Source organism: Dromaius novaehollandiae, chromosome 5 (genome assembly GCF_036370855.1).
Source record: "Dromaius novaehollandiae isolate bDroNov1 chromosome 5, bDroNov1.hap1, whole genome shotgun sequence".
Classification (NCBI taxonomy): domain Eukaryota; kingdom Metazoa; phylum Chordata; class Aves; order Casuariiformes; family Dromaiidae; genus Dromaius; species Dromaius novaehollandiae.
This window is the reverse complement of record NC_088102.1, coordinates 53193614-53212075: the sequence shown is the minus strand read 5'-3', so window position 1 is coordinate 53212075 and position 18462 is coordinate 53193614. Positions and strand designations below refer to the sequence as shown.

The 18462-nt window shown below is 41.8% G+C and overlaps 1 protein-coding gene and 1 long non-coding RNA gene across 4 annotated transcripts in view; both read right to left on the bottom strand.

The window, feature by feature from the left end:
* NAV2 (neuron navigator 2) overlaps window positions 1-14298 on the bottom strand; it is a 451621-nt gene extending 437323 nt beyond the window's left edge. Inside the window, exons 1-2 of the mRNA XM_064512842.1 lie at window positions 14113-14298; window positions 10042-10647 (exon numbers count right to left, since the gene is read on the bottom strand). Coding sequence (XP_064368912.1) covers window positions 10042-10116 — 75 coding nt within the window. The 5' untranslated portion in view covers window positions 10117-10647; window positions 14113-14298. The remainder of the gene's footprint in view (window positions 1-10041; window positions 10648-14112) is intronic.
* A 2501-nt stretch (window positions 14299-16799) lies between these two features.
* The window catches only part of LOC112979971 (uncharacterized), a 29016-nt gene continuing 27353 nt past the window's right edge, over window positions 16800-18462 (bottom strand). For all 3 annotated transcript variants that reach the window (XR_010389443.1, XR_010389442.1, XR_010389441.1), the window contains one exon: window positions 16800-17470. This is a non-coding gene — a long non-coding RNA (uncharacterized LOC112979971). The remainder of the gene's footprint in view (window positions 17471-18462) is intronic.

Genomic DNA, 18462 nt, shown 5'->3' with positions numbered 1-18462 from the left:
CTTGTTTGACAGGATACACCAAAACCAACGAAGAAACAGGAGACATTTGAATTTGGGGAGGGGAAAAAAAAAAAAAGAAAAGAAAAAAGACCACACACACACATATATACCCAAATAACAGAGGCAATTCCATCTTCCTGGTTACATTTTTGGAGTAGTCGTATCAGATGCATGTTGTTTATCCGAAACAAATCCTCCTAGTTACTGAAGATCTGATAGCCGCTGCTGTCATCACAATGAAGAACTGAAAGACTTTAGTAGATAAACAAATACAGCACTAGCTGAATGCTTGCGGCATGTAGATTTCTAGTTTTCCACCCATAAATGATTTTTTTTCATAAAAAGTTTATCTTGTCTCTATTGATTTCTCAACTTACTGTATTGTCAAGTGTTGAAAGCAACTCCCCAGCCTCTCAGCTCCCTCAAATGCAACTCCTTTCTTCAGTGGAAAGCCATGAGAAAAAATAGCTACACAAATCTGAGTACATATTTATTACCACCAGTGTGTGGCAACCTCAAGACACACCCATGCACCCATATTCTGTTAGCAAGAAAAGGAATCACAGACTTTAGTACCATGCTATTTTTTCCTAATGCTATAAGGATAGGCTAATTTGTAAGCCAGTACATTCCTTTCCAAAGGATGAATGACAGTCTTCTCTAAAGGAAAGAAGACAGACTATTCTCTCATCTAGTTATACTGCAATAGGAGTGTTCTGAGTGCCTCATCCTGTCATAGTCACTTCTCCCAAAGATAGGTCTGGTTGCTATCAGAAGCTCAGGTAAGCTCCTGAGGAAAGGAAGAAAGGCCTATACCTACACTGGCTCAACCTTTTATATAATACTACACACATGCCCTTTCCACCTAAGACTGTGGTTCTCTAGTACCCCACCTTGGGGTTACCTTGGATGGCCAGAAAAAAGCAGAGGTATAGAATGAACTGTTAGAGGGGAAAAGGTGCTCCAGAGAAAGAAAAAAGAAAAAGGCATCTGTGCACTATCCCTTCTGAATAAGTTCTGCCAAAAAAAGGTAACTGATGATTTGATCTAGAAAACATGAAGACTAGTAAGAAACGATGCTTTGCAAGGGAATGTCAGGTTGGAAAAATAAGTTAGGATTACTTAGTTTAACATCCCCTCCCAGTTACTTTAGACTAATATAACCTTGAACACTGGAAAAGAAAAAGAAATATCAGCTTTCATGTGTAATACAGCTATTTTACTACTAGATTCTGTTGCACTCTAAATATTCCTTTTAGCAATATTTTGAAAGAATATTGAATTTAAGTTCATAAACAGACATATGGGCCTTTACAGAGAGAATCACACTTGCTAAAAGCTCCTTCATCTGCACTGAAACCCATTATAGTACCACAAACTATATCAGTAAAATTGTTCAAAGTTATCTATAGTACTGGATCTATATCTTAACATAGAATTCCAATTTCTTAATTAGATTTAAGAATGTGCTATAGCTGCTATTGGAAGTTGTTGATCTTTGCATATTACGGTGGTTTATAACAACTCTGTGAAACAATCAAGTAAATCTATACCACATTTGTCAATCTAGAATATAAAAGACCAGAAACAAAGCCTAACTAGTCAGTTTCTAAAAATAAACAATAATGACAAATGTATACGTCTCTATGATGCCTCCCTTTCTGAAAGGCCTCCAAGGTAAGCTCAGCTTTGCAACGTGCCCTAAAATTAAGTCGGTCAGTATTATTATGAGAGACTCTTTCCTTTACACTCCTTCCACTTTCTTCCCATTCCCTTCACTTTTTTTCCCCCCCACTCGCTCCCTTCACCAGGAATTCCAAAATAGATAGTGGACCTCAGAGATATCAATTCTGCTTCCAGGCACAGACAACATGGCAGGCAATACCTGACTGTCGAATATGAATTTCTCAGTTGTGTAAGTTTTGAAGAATTTAATATCACTGCCCACATGTTATTCCATGTGACAATTACTTCAAAGCCAGAGGCTACCCATTTGCATAATAATGAATATTTTTCAAAGAGGTGGGAAGGAAACTAACATGCTAATGACTTCTAGTGTATTATCTGAAAGTTGCACTTGCTGTATAAGAAAATCAGAATTAAAAACAGCCTCTAATGTTTACCTTCTTGCACCCTTCAGGTAACAGGCTATAAAGGTCACCTGTTAAATGAACAATAATATAGGACACACTTTTGCAATACTGACTCACTTGAGGAGATTCAGTAGTTTATGTTGGACTGTTCACACACATAGGAATTGCAGGAGCGGGCTGGTTTCTTAAGCTGTGCATCACGGAAAATGCAATCTATGCCACAGAACACATTGTTTTGCTACATCTCAAATGTAGCAAGAACATGGGAAACACGGCCATTTCTAAAATCTCAACAGTGGCTTCACCAGCACTGTAAAAGAAAGGAAGAACAAAGCTTTTTCACTGCTAGGAAAACATTTCCAAGAACAACCTGGGATCTGGCAAGTCAGAAGCAGATTTTGACAATCATTATCTAAAAAGCATGAAGAAAGTTTCAGGCAGACAGTTTTACAGACCATCCTCTAACCCATTTGATATAAATGTAGCAGTCTTTTCCATTTCATTATTAAATAAAATAAATAGTGTTCTTTATACTGCCATTCCCATCTGTATTTACTACCTTAGCCTTTTGTTTTCATTATCTTGGAAAGCAGACTGATGAAGCTGTTAAGACCTTAGCCAGCAAATCCTCATTTACACCACAGGATGTGCAAAACCAGGGTAACAGCGTCACTCATGCTTAGCACCTCAGAGAGAAGCAAACCAGGATGTCATGCCAGAGGACTGTGAAGCAAGAGCTGCGTAGCAGGTTTGAGCACCCAATTACAGAGGAATTGAAGTACTGTGTGTGCATGATGAGGACACCATCTGCAGTCAGAAAGGCCACAAAGCGACTGAACAAGATAAGCAATGTCAGGCTTGGTTAGGCAACACCTAGCTCTTTGCAGAGAGCAGAATCGAAATTCACAGCTTGGAACACATACAAATACATTTTTAAGAAGTCTTTGGAGAAACAGGCACTGTCCTGAAGTGCTTTCTTTAGCTTCATTATAATGGGATGTCTGAGAGAGTTCTAATGAAAAGAGAATCAAAACAAAAAATCAAACCTGGGGAGAGCTGCACCAAAAGACAGCTGCATCACTGATTCCAGCCTCAGAGCTCTCACTTTTCAACTGATGCTCGCTTTTACTAGGCCCCCATAAAGAACTCTGAAGACAGAGAGAAGACAGCATTCAACACAGAATATTACCTATCCTTACAATTCACTGCTAACTGGAGATCTTCCACAGAATCAAATTACTTGGCTAAATTTTAAAACATCCTTGAGAATTTATAACCATTGATAGTTGTAGCCATGCAAGATAGAAAGGATAATTGTATCTAATGCCTCACGGTTAAGCCCATTCTCAGTAGCAGCTTGCAGGACTAGAATTCCTCGCTACACACAAGACATCCAGCTGATACATCATATCGTTTAGTTCCTCTCCACCTCTGAAACATCAGATATTGATCAGTGCCACAGGCAGTATAACACACCAGACACACTATTGTAGGATTTGTCCTAGCAGATCACACCAGTGTATTCTTAATCTATCAAGAGATAAGAGAGGCCAGTTTAAAACCAGATGCTACACAGACACATGCACACGTAAGCAGGAAAGTTCTTAGGCAAAAGAAGCATTAGTGGTGTCCTATATGAAGCACTCCTCAGCATAAACCCTCACTCCTTTGGGAATGAGAATGATGAAGACTTTCCATACTGTTCAGCACTGAGCTTCACCGCACGGACATCACTCCTGCTTCACTTTATACTGTTCCATTTAAAAGGGCATTTGCATTTACCTACTGTGTAAGCACTCTTCCATACAAACACATTTTCAGAGGCATGCTTACCAGGAATCTGGGATGAAACCACAAGGATGATTTTTTTTTGTTTGGGGGGGGGGGGGGGAAACAGACTCCTGTGAGCATGCTGTATTTTATTCCTTAAGCTCTACTTTGGTTAACATAAAGATCCAGAACTGGGCATTTTGCTAAAACTGTGCTGACAGCCGGTTTGTAAGAGGTGTTATACATACTACATACTTTAACATAGATTTTCAGAGTCCTATCCTTTGTAGCATAAGGTTTCACACTTAAGTATTCCGTTAATACTTAGCCACAACAGATACCAGTTTAAGAATCCTCATCTCTACTTCTTTGCATCTCCTCAACAACTTTATTCTCTCCAACAGAGGCATACAGTTGCTACTAATATGGAAAGCTAATATTATGCTTTATCAGTTAACTCATCCATAGGATTTTCAAAATGCACCCAAATGATTTAGACATGTATGCTACATTGTCTTGCAATGCAACCATGCTTATACATGAATATTTTTCATTTTTCACATCATTAGAATTTCAGATAAATGCTTCAGTCAAGGCAAGGTTATTTTAAGACGACAAATCTCATTTGAGGTGAGGATCAGAAATAGGGTCTCAGTGACTATAGTTTTCCCCCCCCCCACCTCATTATTTTATTCTTGTTCAATGAGCAAAAGTATAGTTCTGGATCAATCAAAGTGATTTATAGAGTTGAATTAAGCATTCTCTGTCAAGAAGGGAGAAGCATGCCGATACTCCTGCCCTGGAATATTCCAACTTAAGGATGTTCAGCTTCATCTATTTTTTAAAGCTAGGTTTACTCTGATATACATGACATCCAACAAATTGTATAACTTAACAATATGAACAAAGAGACAGACATGAGAAAACCAAGTTCAAATCCTGACTTCGCCTGATTTGGAGCGGTTATCTACACTGAGGTCTCCCTGCCACATGATGTCATATAATTAACATCTTGCAGAGTATCTTTGGATGGACCTCTTCAGCGGTAATTGTTTGGAAGGAGATTCCAAAATGTTAACAACCAAAAGTCATACCCAACAGAAAAGACTGAAAGCATTCCAGCATTGTCAGAATAATAGCCTCCCTCATTGAGACAGACTAACTCGACAGCAAGTATTTACAGACAGAAAAAAAAATATAATTTAAAAAAGTAAGAGATTCACAAGTAGAAACTACAGTAAAATATATATTTAAGTACATACAGATCAATCTGGATACTATTCTGTAAGATGAGAGACTGCAGATCAAAACTTTAAGTCAAGGTTGTATCTCACACAGCCCACACCAATGCCTACCTGCATCAGTAGGATACAAATGGAAATCACTGATGTCCTCTCCAGTTTTGCAGTGCTGTTGCAAACTTAGCTCATCATTTCCAGACTTTGTATACCATCCCTTAGAATTCCTGAACATGAACGCATTCGTTTCAGTTCAGCTTGAAATGATGTTGTACTTTGATTTTTCACTTGAGTCACAGAGAAGTGTTCAGCTTCTCAAAAGCCTTAATGTTAAGCTGACCACCAACAGGAACACACATAAATAACCCAGTGTGGCCCCCTCGCAACTTCCATCTATACATATTCTGTCTGTTTGTTTTGGGAGCCATGTATCCACACAACAAGTTATAGCATATGTAAATATGTTGTATGGTCTGCTCACTTTCATGCAACAAAAACAGGTAAATAGCCAATAAATTGCCCAAGCACAAATAAGAGCTGGAGAAATCAAACACACAAGCTCTTTTTATTTTACAGGAACTGAGACAAATGAGGAAAAACAGGGCAGGGAGAGGACAGGGTAAAAGAAAATTAAAAACTGACAGCATTCCATTTTAACCCAATTCTAGATACAAGTGTACCTTGGAGATTTCACATGCATGAAGTTCATCTCACACAGCCTAGTCTGATTGGTATACATCAGCACAGATTACATATCCTAATACAAATTTATACAAGTTGAAAAAGTCATCCCCTAATTTTAAAAAGCTTACAAAAGCAGAATTCCTTTAACGGGTCAGATACTACAAACAACATCGGCTCAACAGGCAAGATTCAGTGTTTACCTTATATTCATGATTCTGACAGTCACAACTAGCACTGTTTCTTCACCCAAGAAATTTCTCTAAAGGTCAAGCCTGATAGGGAAGGGAGTGGAAATAACAAAAGCACGTTTTCTTGCACAATTTTTCTCATTAAGATTATTAGAATATGGTCTTTTCACAGCAAAGAAAAGAAAAATAACAACAGAATATCTTGTAGTAATCAATAGGGTTCAGTCTTACATCACTGAAATGAGCAGAACAATCTGTTTCTTTGAGCCAGTCTGTTAACAAAGAATGGTTTAAAATAATCACAGACAGAACACCCACAAAACTTGTTTCAGGAGCATCTTAAAAGCAGAAAACATACGATCTGAAAGCAGAAGCTGAGCATCAGACATACCACCAATACCCATTCATGTAAATCAAGTCTGCCAAATCTAATTCTGTGAATATTAAGTAGAGTTATTAACAGTCTTAATTACACACACACAAAAAAAACCTCCTCTCCCCCCTCACACACACCCCCATGTAACCAGGGAGTAAAAACCTCAGAGACACTCTTTAATTTATAGAAGGTTTTAAATATCTGTAAAATGAAGGAGTAGCTACAATGTGTATTTTTTCAGTTCTCTTGCACAGTGGATTTTTATCACATTTCTTCTTCAGTAAAAGCCCAGTTAGTTACATTATCTAAACACCATGTAGCAGCTTGCTGTCATTTCTTGAGATAAGTCTTGTTGCAGCCTAGAAGTAGTTATTCCGGAATGCTTTCACTCCGGTACAACAGCATAGCACCCATCAACTGATTAAGGTCTCAGCACAAAAATTCATTAGTAAATATGGTACCCAACCAATGTTACCACACCTTAAACAATACAAGCTCTCAATAGGAGAAGATTAATACAAGTGAGACCACTTATGCTCTTTAAACTAACTTCAATAAAAAGGTAGTGGTAAAGTATGCTCAAGAAAATCTAAGGTATATGAGTAATAACCCAGGGAAAGCATAACATAAACAAAGAAAAAAGTATAGCATGTGGCATCAGTCATGCATAACATGAAAAGGGCTACTAATCTGAATGAGAAACCAAGGCAAGTGGGAGGGAAGGAATGAGAGAAATCAATTTACAAAATATTCCCCTTCACTCATCAACAGAAAACACGCTTAATCAGAACAGAGGGGAGAAGTAAGTCTTTCCTGACACAGGGCTACTAATGTAAACTTTACTTGCCTAACTAGATTATTTCAGTAGGAGTTGTCACCCATTTTACAGTGATTGCCCCAATTTTCCTCTTCAAACAAACAAAACGAACAAAAAAAAAAAAAAAACACCCAACAAATTTACCAGCCATGAGTGATCATTCATTTACAGCATCAAAACCATAATCTGTACCCAAACTCAAGTCTATAGCATTGCCTTTATAATTTCCTGTGTTTAAAGATGTTGTTACCAAGGTCATTTATTGGAATAAAGACTGCTTGCTTTATTCACTTTAATATCCACACTAGTAATCCTGCTATCTTCATTTGGACCATTTACACAGTTATTAAAGCAGGTGACATTTTTTACTCTTATATTACACGTCCTATGGGATTTAACTATGCAGTTCTCACGACAGACAACAAAAGTCGTGCAACTAAATCCCAGGCAACTCTGAACAGAGCCCTTTTAAATTCTGTCTGAGAAGCTAATATAATATTAAAATGGGGGTGGCGGGGGGGAAGCCTACCTTTACTGAGTTCAGCAAGGTCGGGCACAACCCAATTTCTAATTCTTGAAGATCAGCCAAAACACAAAAACCAAATCCTCATACAACTAAACAATATACACAAATACTGTATCTTGTCTTGCTTTAATCAATATAGGTATTTAATAGATAACCCAAAATATGCTTACAAAAAAAAAAAAAATCAAATTAAGCATTTTATTTCTATAAAGAAATGCAACCTAGTTTTCTGTTACTTTACTCAGGCAAAATATGCCAGGTGCACCACTGATTAATAAATGTACAACTGATTTCTTATTGCTTCTAAAATACTAAATGAAGGGGAACTCTAGGTCCATAAAATATATTGTTGCAAAATAAAGGAGAGTACATTTGTCTGATTTAAAACAAGATTAGTCTACTGATGGTTAATTCTAATGGCCCTTGATCACATACCTACTTTTCCCAGTCAGGAATCTAACAGTTCTAAATTTCAGAAAGAACATCAGAGTTTGTGATTTTTCAGCTCCACAGTAACAAATGCATTGTATCAACATTTTTAAACTGATTTTTCCTCAGTGAACTTAAACCTAAGTAAAGTTCTCATCAGCAACCTTTCCCTGGAAAATTCAATAGGAAATGAAATGTAATACTCTATTAAGACTTGTTTTGCAAACAGAAGTGGGAGAGATCACCCAAGCATGAAGACTCATTAAAATGGATCTTACATATATCATTATAAATTTAATAATCTCCATGACGGCTAGAGTTCAAGTTAAAATGAATGTCAGCAAAGCATGACCAATTGATGTTATCCCAGCTGCCACTGAGCCTCACTTGGGGTTACATTATACTTTCAGAGGCCTCATACTACATGTGCACCAAATACCCAGAGCCAGGAGCAGATGGGAGATGTAGGCTTCTATACCTATCAGCAAAGAGAGACACACATAATTGCATATTAATTTTGGTGTATCAGAACAATTAGAGTATACTTTGGTGTCACACTTCCCAAATGTTTTCCTTATCATACCCTGTATACAGTACACTGTTTTATACTTACGTTAAAAAAAAGGAAAAAAAAGTATTAGCAGACTCTAGAGATGAAGTCAATAGAAGGATTTTATTTCAACCCTTATTGATTTATTTCAGCCCCAAAATGCCTCCTTGAAAAAGTAGAAGGAAGCACTTTTCAGTTTATCAGTTAATAGATCAAGCTGAGTGCAATTAAAATCCATTTAGGGCTCTTATTTGGTTCCCTAAATAAATGTTCCCTAAATGTCATTTCTCTAAGAAAACAGCTGCATTTTATCTAATTTCTGAAAGTTTTCCAGGCTAGTTCGATTTCTGGTGGTGTGACAGAGAAACCACTTTTATTCTTTGGTAGACTCTATGAAAATTGTGATACAAATCTCCTTCTCTCCAAAATTAGCTAGCATTGATGATCAATTAGCATTCAACAATTTTTAACTCTCATATTTCAACTGATATTAAAAAAAGAAAATCATATGTAAAAGCAACAGTGAAAGGGAGCTCTCCACACAAAGCAGAATATACATTGTTTTCTATCACTGATCAAATCTGCGTGGAAAACAATATAAATGATTTATACAGTAGAAGCATATCAAGTTTTACAGTTTGCTTGACTGTTAGCAAGAAAACAACTTTAAAGCCCTGATTGTTCACAAGCTACAATTTGTCAGAGAAAGCAACTTCAGTTAGGTCAACTTAATAATAATTGATTGGCTAGGTATGTTAAATACAATACCACCTTGACACACAATGCTTTCACAAAACACTCATGCAAAAAAGAGCCTGACAGCTGACATTAAGTATGTTCTGCTGCACATTTTGTTTTGCTTCAAATCAGAATGATGTCTGGAAACTATAGTAAAGAATAATGCTCTCATGAGCACAGTCAGGAAACTGACAAGTGCTCTTGCAGCGTACATTCACACTGAATTCACTGGCCAAGTCCTGAGAAAACATTTTTTTAGCCTATCTAATGATATCAGTAAAAGTTCAAATAAATCAGTAATCCAGCCTCACTTAATAAGTCAGCATCTCATTCTCAGTATAAACCTCTTGGTCAACGACTATCCAATTTTGTGGATTTTGCCTCGTTTCATTCATACTCCAGTCTTCCCTTGTTCATTACATCCTTTTCTCTTAACAACTTGTTCCCTATATTGCCACAAGTTTGAAGAGACAGACAGATTTTTTTCAACATATAATCAGGAGAAGAGATCTACAGTTGGCTAAATAGAGAGTAGCAATTGCAATTGACAAAAGAAAGGTAAGTGGCACAAAAGCTCCCTATATCTCATTCAGCAATGTAAGCAGAAAGTGCTTATGCCTTTTGTCACTTACCCTTTTTTGATCTTCCAGTCCATGTGTCACAGGCTTTCTCTTCTGATGTTGGCTGGATTCAGAGCCAGGTTCCATTTCCCAGCTACAAATATTCCTTGTCTCTTTAAGCTTGCCCTAAAAATCCATAGTATGAACAACAAAAAAACAACAAAAAAAGCAAGAGAATTCCTTCAACACTTCATCCACGTTTTTTATCATCCTTCTAAATTCTTGTTTGCCATCACTGAGTATTATTTTAGCAAGCAGCCATTCTGTGAGCCTCTATATCCTATATTAGCTCAGATGTAGAATTCCATTTACATGCCTTACAGAAGGATGACAGAGCTGAATCCATACCCAGTAGTTTGTGCCACATTATTGCTCCATCAGCAGCCTTTTCAGTGCATTCCTGGCATGGATAATTTATATGTCAATAAAGGTGTAAATGTGCATTTAATCCACTGCGTTGATATTATCAGCATCCCTCTCTTGGGCCACCTTCCTTCCATAAATCAATGTAAACACTTCACAGCGATAATTGCCTTTTGCAAATCTAGCAGGTGTTAATTACGTAAAATCATCCATGCATGCTTGTCATCATCTTCTTCCATGTATTCAAACAAATACCTAAAAGGGGTGGAGGGGAAGAAAAAGAAAAAGAAAAAAAGGCATTTTACCAGCTTAAAAAAACCACATGGCTACAGCTATACTTTGCCCATCACCAGGAGCCACAAGTCAGAACTGATATAATGATTATGCATTTTGTACATATTATGCTCTTCATCCAAGTCTCTCAAAGCGCTTTGATGACTATTTAATGTCTTACATTGCCTTTGGGGCTTCTTGTATAAAGACACCTTAGATTCCACTATTACCTCAGAGCTCAGTCTTGCAGGATTTTAGTTCTGGACCTAAGGCCAAATTCATATTGTTAGGTGGTCTCTTACACAGGGCTCTTTCTCCACAGCTGGAAAGCCAATGCCTGCTCCCTCCCAAAGCCCTTGGCACAAGAACACATGAATGAACATGTTGTTTGAGAAATGATGTACTTGATATCTGAAATCATAGTTTAACAACTCAATCACCTTAAAATACTGTTCTTTCTGTACTGAGAAACACAAGTTTATTATAACACAGACAAATAATTTCCCAAGTTAATTTTGTAAGGTAGGACCAAGATCAGCAGGCTTCCATAGGCAGACACCAAGAAAGGGCACATTTGTTAAACTGATCTCCCTGTTTAAGAATGCTAAGCATTACATCAATTTTTAAGTGGCTTTAGCTGATCATAGCTTATGACCACATACTTAGCTGCATGTTGTTGGTATAAGCCCTGGTCTTTGGACAAGCACCAAAAAAACCCAAACCTAAGTTCCCTATGTTAACAGAGAACAATAAAATAATAATAAAATCACCCCAACAATCAGGCATTCTCCCATCACTGAGAGATGAGCAACATGGAAAATAGATTTTCCTTAAACGTGGTAGAAGCTGGGCATCTGTCTCTCCCATCTTCCTGCAATGCTTCAGCATCAATTGACCTGAATTATAAATAGCTGAATTTAGATAAAAGTTGGATTTTGGGGCAAGTGTCCTCTCCAGTTCAAATTCCTACCTATAAAACGTGAGAAAGTTTGTTCTAGGCGGCAAGGTCCCCTGTTTTTCTAAAGAAAAATCACAGCACTACAGGTAGAAGTACTGCCTTTACGCATCACTTCCACGCTTCTTTACTGCTCACCACAAAGCAGGAGGTCACTAATCCAGCTCTTTTTCTTCTGCTGGGTACAGGAATGAATATGACTCAATTGCTGTGATGCTATTACGTTTTGCCATTTGAAAATAATCAAAAACACACCTAACCTATTTCACTGAGAAACAAGAGGCTTCAGCTTCTGCTCTGAACCACAATCTCCCTCTGATCAGTGGTTTCACGCCTATTGGTATTAGTGGAAATCATACAGGTAGCTTGAAGACAGTACGTGGCCTTTAATCCTAGCAACAAATATCACACATAAAAATACTTTTATAAATATCCTCAAGTCCCACCGACGAAAACTTTTTCCCCTCTAGTGATTTCGCTGCGATGTGACACATGAGACTGCATCAGTCACATCGTGTAATGCCATGCTGCAACTGCATGACATAACCAGTGCAAATAAGGACAACGTCTCTCTGCAGGAAATGTGCCCTGAACCAGAGGTGGGGGGTGGGGGGGGGAGGGGGGAAGTGCAGTCTCTCTCAAGGTTCCTTTGTATTCAGTTTTAAAGTTTTAACCATCCCGGAATGAGACTGACTCTCTGGGGCCACATGCAACTCTCTATTTGTACCTTCTCAGAGTACTGACTCAGTAGGTGCCTGCAACCTTACAGCACACTTTACTGGATATTTAGTATCACTGGTAAGGTAGTTGCATTAATCTTCATATCAACAACAATAAAAAAAGAGATATTACTGATGTAAGAAAGATGGGTCTTGATGCTCAAAGAATCATTTAATTAAAATCAGCCATTAAACAAAGCATTCTAAGTATCTAGCTTAGCTTCATTCTTTCTTCCCTCCAACAAGAAGTTTCACTTTTTAATCCTTCCGCATACCTAGTTGTGGAGATGGACTTGTTAACAGCAAGTTTGTGTCAAAAACAAATCAGAAGGTATTATAAGAAAAAATTGGGTTTTCTGGAGAATCACCATAGAGTGCAAGTTGCTAAAACCAAGAGAATGCCAAGTGACCAAAACCTCCATCATCTCCTCTCTGTATCACTACACCAGAGGCCCCGGGCAGGCTGTGGAGACCACCGTGTTAGATACTGCAAAACCAGTATGAAAAAAAAACAGCTACTTAACCTTTAAGAGCTCGAAGCCTAAACCTGACCATGGTTTAAGCATACAGGTAGTCTCAGTGAGCCTCAATCAAACTAAAAATCCTAAATCTAAGGCTGAAGTACTGTAACTGTACGTGTCCTACCAGGGCCCATCCTCACACACAGCCCCATCAAGTCCAGAAGGATCCACACCTACACAAAGTGCCATTCACAGACACCTTGCTACATCACCAGTGCCCAACAACGCCTGCTGCTAATTCTTTCGTTTAAAGGAAAGCACGCAAACACAGCGCTGGGCAACCTTGCGGGGTCCAACATTTCTCATTCTTGCAATCGACTGGGCTTCAAATTATTATTATTATTATTAGCTAAACAAGATATACTCACAGGTCTTTTTTGGAAAGTTGCATACAAGCTAAATAAAAATAGCAGCAACTCTGCTCCGTCGCTGACACACACGGAGGGCAAGGACAAAACGCTGCGGTGCCCAGGGCAGGCCCTCCGGCAGGCGCGGGGTCCCGCGGAGCACGCACCGCTCTGCGGCAGCACGCGCTCAAACAACAAAACCAAAAAATAAAGATAATTAAATTAAAAAAGGCAAAACGCAGCACCACCGGCAGCCGCTCACTCGAGGGCAAACACCGCTCCCGGGCAAAGGGAGGCTCCCGCCCCTCGCCGGCGGCCCAGGCTGCCCAAACCGGCCGGGCGGCCCGGCCCCAGCCCCGGGGGGGGGGGGGGGGGTGGCAGCCCCGCACGCGCCCTCGCGACCGTTAAACGGCCGCGGCGCGCGAGGCAGCGCCCGCCCGCGCCGCCCCCCGCAGAAGTTGCGGCCCCGCCGCGCCAACGGCCGCGCCCGCTGCCCGCGCCGCTGCCCAGCCGCCCGCTGCCGACGGCCGGGGTGCAAGGTAGGGCAGCCGCTCCCCGCCCCGGCACCGCGGGCGGCCAGCGAGCGCCGGCCCCGCCGAGCCGGGGGCCCCGGGGCAGCGCGGCGCACGCGGCGGGGTCTCGGCAGCGGGCGAGGCGCTGGGGCGGCTTCCCCGGCGGGGCACGGCCGGCCGTCGCCGGGCAGCCCGTCTCCGGCGGAGCGGCGCGGCGCGGCGCCCCAGGACGAGGTGCCCGGCCAGGCGCGGTGCTCCCGCCGCACCCGCCCCGCGCGACCCCCCTGCGCGGCCGCCCCGGCGCTGCCGCCGGAGCAGTCCGCCGGGAGAAACTTTAGCATCCCTCCGCCGAGCCAGCGCGGCGGCGGTAGCGGCGCAGGTCCCCGCCGGTACCTGGTGCTCTGCGGGGGTGGCCGGCTCCGCGCGCTGCTGCCCGCGGAGGCAGCAGGTCCATGCGCCCAGGGCAGGGCGAGCGGCCGCCCTGCGCGCCCAGCTCCGCGGCTCCTCGCTGCTGCTGCTGCCGCCGCCGCCGCCGCCGCCGCGGCTGCTACTCACCCTCGCGTTGCCCGGGCAACCGCCTCCCGCCCCCTCGGCTCGCCTCCCTCCCTCTCTCTGCCGCCGCTCCGCCCGCCAACCAGAGCGGCCCCCGGGGCGCCCACGTGGGCCGCGGCGGCCAATGGGAGGCGGCGGCCGCAGCCGCCCAAGTCAACGGAAAGCCACTTCGGAGCCGGGACCGGGGTGTGAGGGGCAGGCGGGGCCGCCCCGTCTCCGCAGGGGACGAGCCGGTCCCCGGGGAAGCCGGGCCGCAGCGGCTCCGCGGGGAGGCCGCTTCGGCGGCGAAACCGGCGCGGCTGCCCGGGGCACCTGCCTGCGCCGCCGCCTCGGGGCCGCGCCGCCTCGCAGCGCCGCGGTGCCGCCCGGCGCGGCGGAAAATGGCGGCGGGGGCGGGGGCCGGGCGGGCTGTGCCCCGGGCGGCTCCCGGCCGTTAGACCTGCGGCAGCGCTTCTTCTCCCGTCGGCGGCAGCGCGGCCGCGGGCGCCCGCAGCGCTGACAAGGGCGGCGTGGATCAGCGGAGAGTGACACCAGTCGGCTGTCTGGCATTACTGACGCTGGGAAAACCCTCCAGACCCGCAAAACTCCCAGTAGAGCAATACTGGTAAACTTTGGGTGAAGTGTGCCCCTTACCCACCTTTTTCTCCTGCCAGTCTAATCAGAATTTGCATTTGGGGACTTCTACCTGTCCCAGCACGTCCGTTTTCCTCCAGCAACACCCCCTCCCCAAATCTCACAAGTCTCAGCTAATCCTACCTACGTGGCAGCTTTGGTGTGCCGTGCTGAGGACTGATGGATGAAGAGGAAGGGGAGCATAGCCTGGGACACCTCTGTCCCTTTTGTAAAACACACCCTTCCAGCCCTAGGACCAGCAAAAGGAAACGGGCACATAGGTCTGGGCTCTGCCACTCTGGAAACAACACAACACAGTGTTGCTAATATAACAGTGTTACTGCAGTATCGTTGCCACTTAACACGTTTTGGTATGGTATATGTTTAGAAAAAACAATGTAAACGTGGTATCAGTCTCTCAGCGCAGATGTTCAATAACTTGGAGCAGAGCCACTCTGGAGCGTCACCAGCTCTAACGAGGCAGAGCTAACAAGACATACTGGGTGCAAGTTTGCTCTGTGCAGCGCTACTTAAGCATCTCAATGCTAGTTCTGAGATTTAAGCGTAGATATGCTGGTGATGGCTTGAGAGATGCCAGCTCAGCTCCAACATGACTTACTGGCCTATGTGCCATACTATCTTGCTTCTGGATCCAGGGCACCCCCCGACAGTCATGTATTTCCTTGCTTGCACTACATCTGAGTATGCACTGCCTGACTCACACTAGCTCTGTGGAGAAAGAAACAGAAAACTCTATCAAATATCTTCACAGCAGTCAACAGGTGCAAAATACGTGCATTTTACATTGAGGCAAAATCATTCAAACTAAAATGTACTTCTTAAAATGAGAGAGAATACCGTAACACGCAGCTTTTAGAGAAGAACATTATAGTTGGTCAAAGCTGGCTTGAGGCATGGACAAAGCAGGCAGTGTCAGGGGCCATGGCTTTCTGAAGGCAGCTCCTGAAGGTCACAGCTTACTGCTCCCTTCCTCTACAGTCCAAGAAACCCAGGATAGGTACTACCACTATGAGAGGCCAACACGAAGAGTAAGTTTCTGTTGCTTGGGAGGATGTACCTTCTCCGGGCAGCATCAGTCCACTGCCTTTACCCTTCCTATTCCAAAAACAGCCCCACATTTCAAGGCTCTTTCCTTATTTTCTGTCTGAGCTTTGATGAGTCCTGTAGCTCTGTGGCACCTTACTCCTGGGGAAAAAAAATTCAGTTTTGCCTCCCTCCCATTGCTTATGACTACACCCTAACCTTGTTTTCAGCTTTATCTTTGAGACTCTTGGTTAAATAGAGTTATAGTTTCCAGCCCAATTTGCAAGAAGTCTACCGACCTGGAACACCAGAAAATAAAATGTACATCTAATTTAGACCATTTCTATCATTTAAATATTAGAGTATCTAGCTTCTGTCAAAAGAAGTCTATGAACAATATATAGTCTGCAGGATGCTTGAGGTTTTGTTTAACCTTACCTGGAAAAACAATGCCAAAAAAACCATGTGCTCCTATGACTCAGAAAAATCTGGCTTTCAGAAGGCGTCTCAACAACATGCAGTCCAAACTCTGCTGTGAAGCTGTATTTGAAGACCTTGGCAAGCATTCAGGGGGCTTGCTGAATGCTGACTCCCATGGGAAATATTTCTGTCACTTTGTAACTCAAATACAATTTTTAATATCTGGTCAATGTTCAGGAAAGTCAATAGCAATGAGAAATTAAGCTGAACTGGTTCCTGTTGAATTCAGGTACATTTTAGTGTAGAAAGAGGTGTTTTGTAATGCATTATTAAGAAATAACTTCCCTGCAAGATTTTCATTTTTAGAAAATCTTTTAAAATACATGGATATGGAACGAATGTAGATTATAACAGTCTGAACATGATAAAGAAAAAATTCAGTTCAACAGGACTGTTCTAAAGGCCCTTATTTATTTTTCTCAGCAGTTGCATTTTGCCTTTTGCTTGCTTGCCTGGAGCTTTGGTTGCTGTGGAGGTTTTCTTCTGTAAATTCTTCAAAGTGATGGATTTTCGCTTTGAAAGAATGCTTGACTGTAGAGAACTACAGAAGTGTAACCTTTTTATTTTCCTGTGCAGATGTGTGATGTTTTGAGCTTTGAAAAGACAGGTGTACTGCCACCTCTTTTGTTAATTTGCATGCCAAGAGCCTGAAAATTTGCATTACTGGATTCATACTCCTCATTTGAAAGGAATGCTATGGTGATCTTTTACTCTTTCCAGTTAAAGGTCATCCACAAATATATGTTCCTCTTTAGCTCAGATAAGTGACACATTCAGCATTTTATGAATCAAAGAGGCATAAGGCATTTTTTTGATTAAATGTTACAGCTATACCAAGAAGCACTAACATACGGGTGCTGTATGTATGTACCCTTACAAAGCTTACAATCTAGGGAGATAAAAGACGAGGAAAAAGCATTTTAATCTCTATTTTATGAACAGGAAGGCATGGCACAGAGCTGATGAAAAGCATTTGCCAAAATAGGTCTCCAAACTAACATCAGCATCTTAACCACGGGATATTTCCCTTCTTGTTGGTTCTTCTTTGATGTGTCCCAGCCTGCTGGATAGGTAGAAGTAATCAAGTATTAAGTTACAGGCTTGGATTCTAAAAAGATAATGATCAAAGGCCAGGTTCTCATCTCAGGCATGAGAACTGAAACCTGGAGCAATTTGATGACTTCATTGGACATTAACACAATAATTTCCCTGTTTAAAGAATCGCTACAGAACAAGTAACATTCATTGTCCTATAAAAATCAGGAACAAAACATTTTATATGCACATTATTTTATAGCTCTTAGTCTTGGGCATAATGTCATTCAAATCACAAGGCAAATCATATTAAAAAAAAATATTTGGTACGTTCTCAGAAACAAAAGGAGGACGCTGGGGTAGGAACACTGGCCTGGGCCTCAGGACGATTGATTCGGCCCCTGAATTTGTCAGATTTCTGTAATCTAAGCCTGCACCAGTTACTGTGGAAGTGCACTGGGTCCTCACAGGATAAAAGCCAAACGCCTGTCATGTGCATTTGGATCATAAACACTTAGAATCAGAAGTTATCTTTTATCACAAACTCCATATAAATTCTAGCAAACTGGGCCCCTGATCTTAGCTAGAATGTCTAGGTACCAGGTCCACAATAATCAAGCACACACTAATACTGAACAAGTTTTGGAGTTATAGAGTCAGCAAGCACAGCAGAATCTGGCCCAATGCATTTTAATTACCACTGCAGTACAACACTGCTTAAACACCATGAAAACTGTGATGCTGAAATTGCACTGTTCACCATAAGCATTTGAAAATTTTGGGCTTCTTTGCAAGTGTCCTGTTTTCTGATACTACAAAATCTCACAGAACGTTCAGTTATAAAACAGAGAGAGACACCCCTGAAAAAAATTCTGAATCTTACTCATAAAGTGCTAGCATTTTAAAGTGAAAAAATAAGTTTCATAATTAGAAAGCAAAAAATTCATAAACAGCTCCATGCAACCCATCATCTGAAGAACATCAAATCATTTAACTTTAGATAGTTCAGCTTTGATTGTT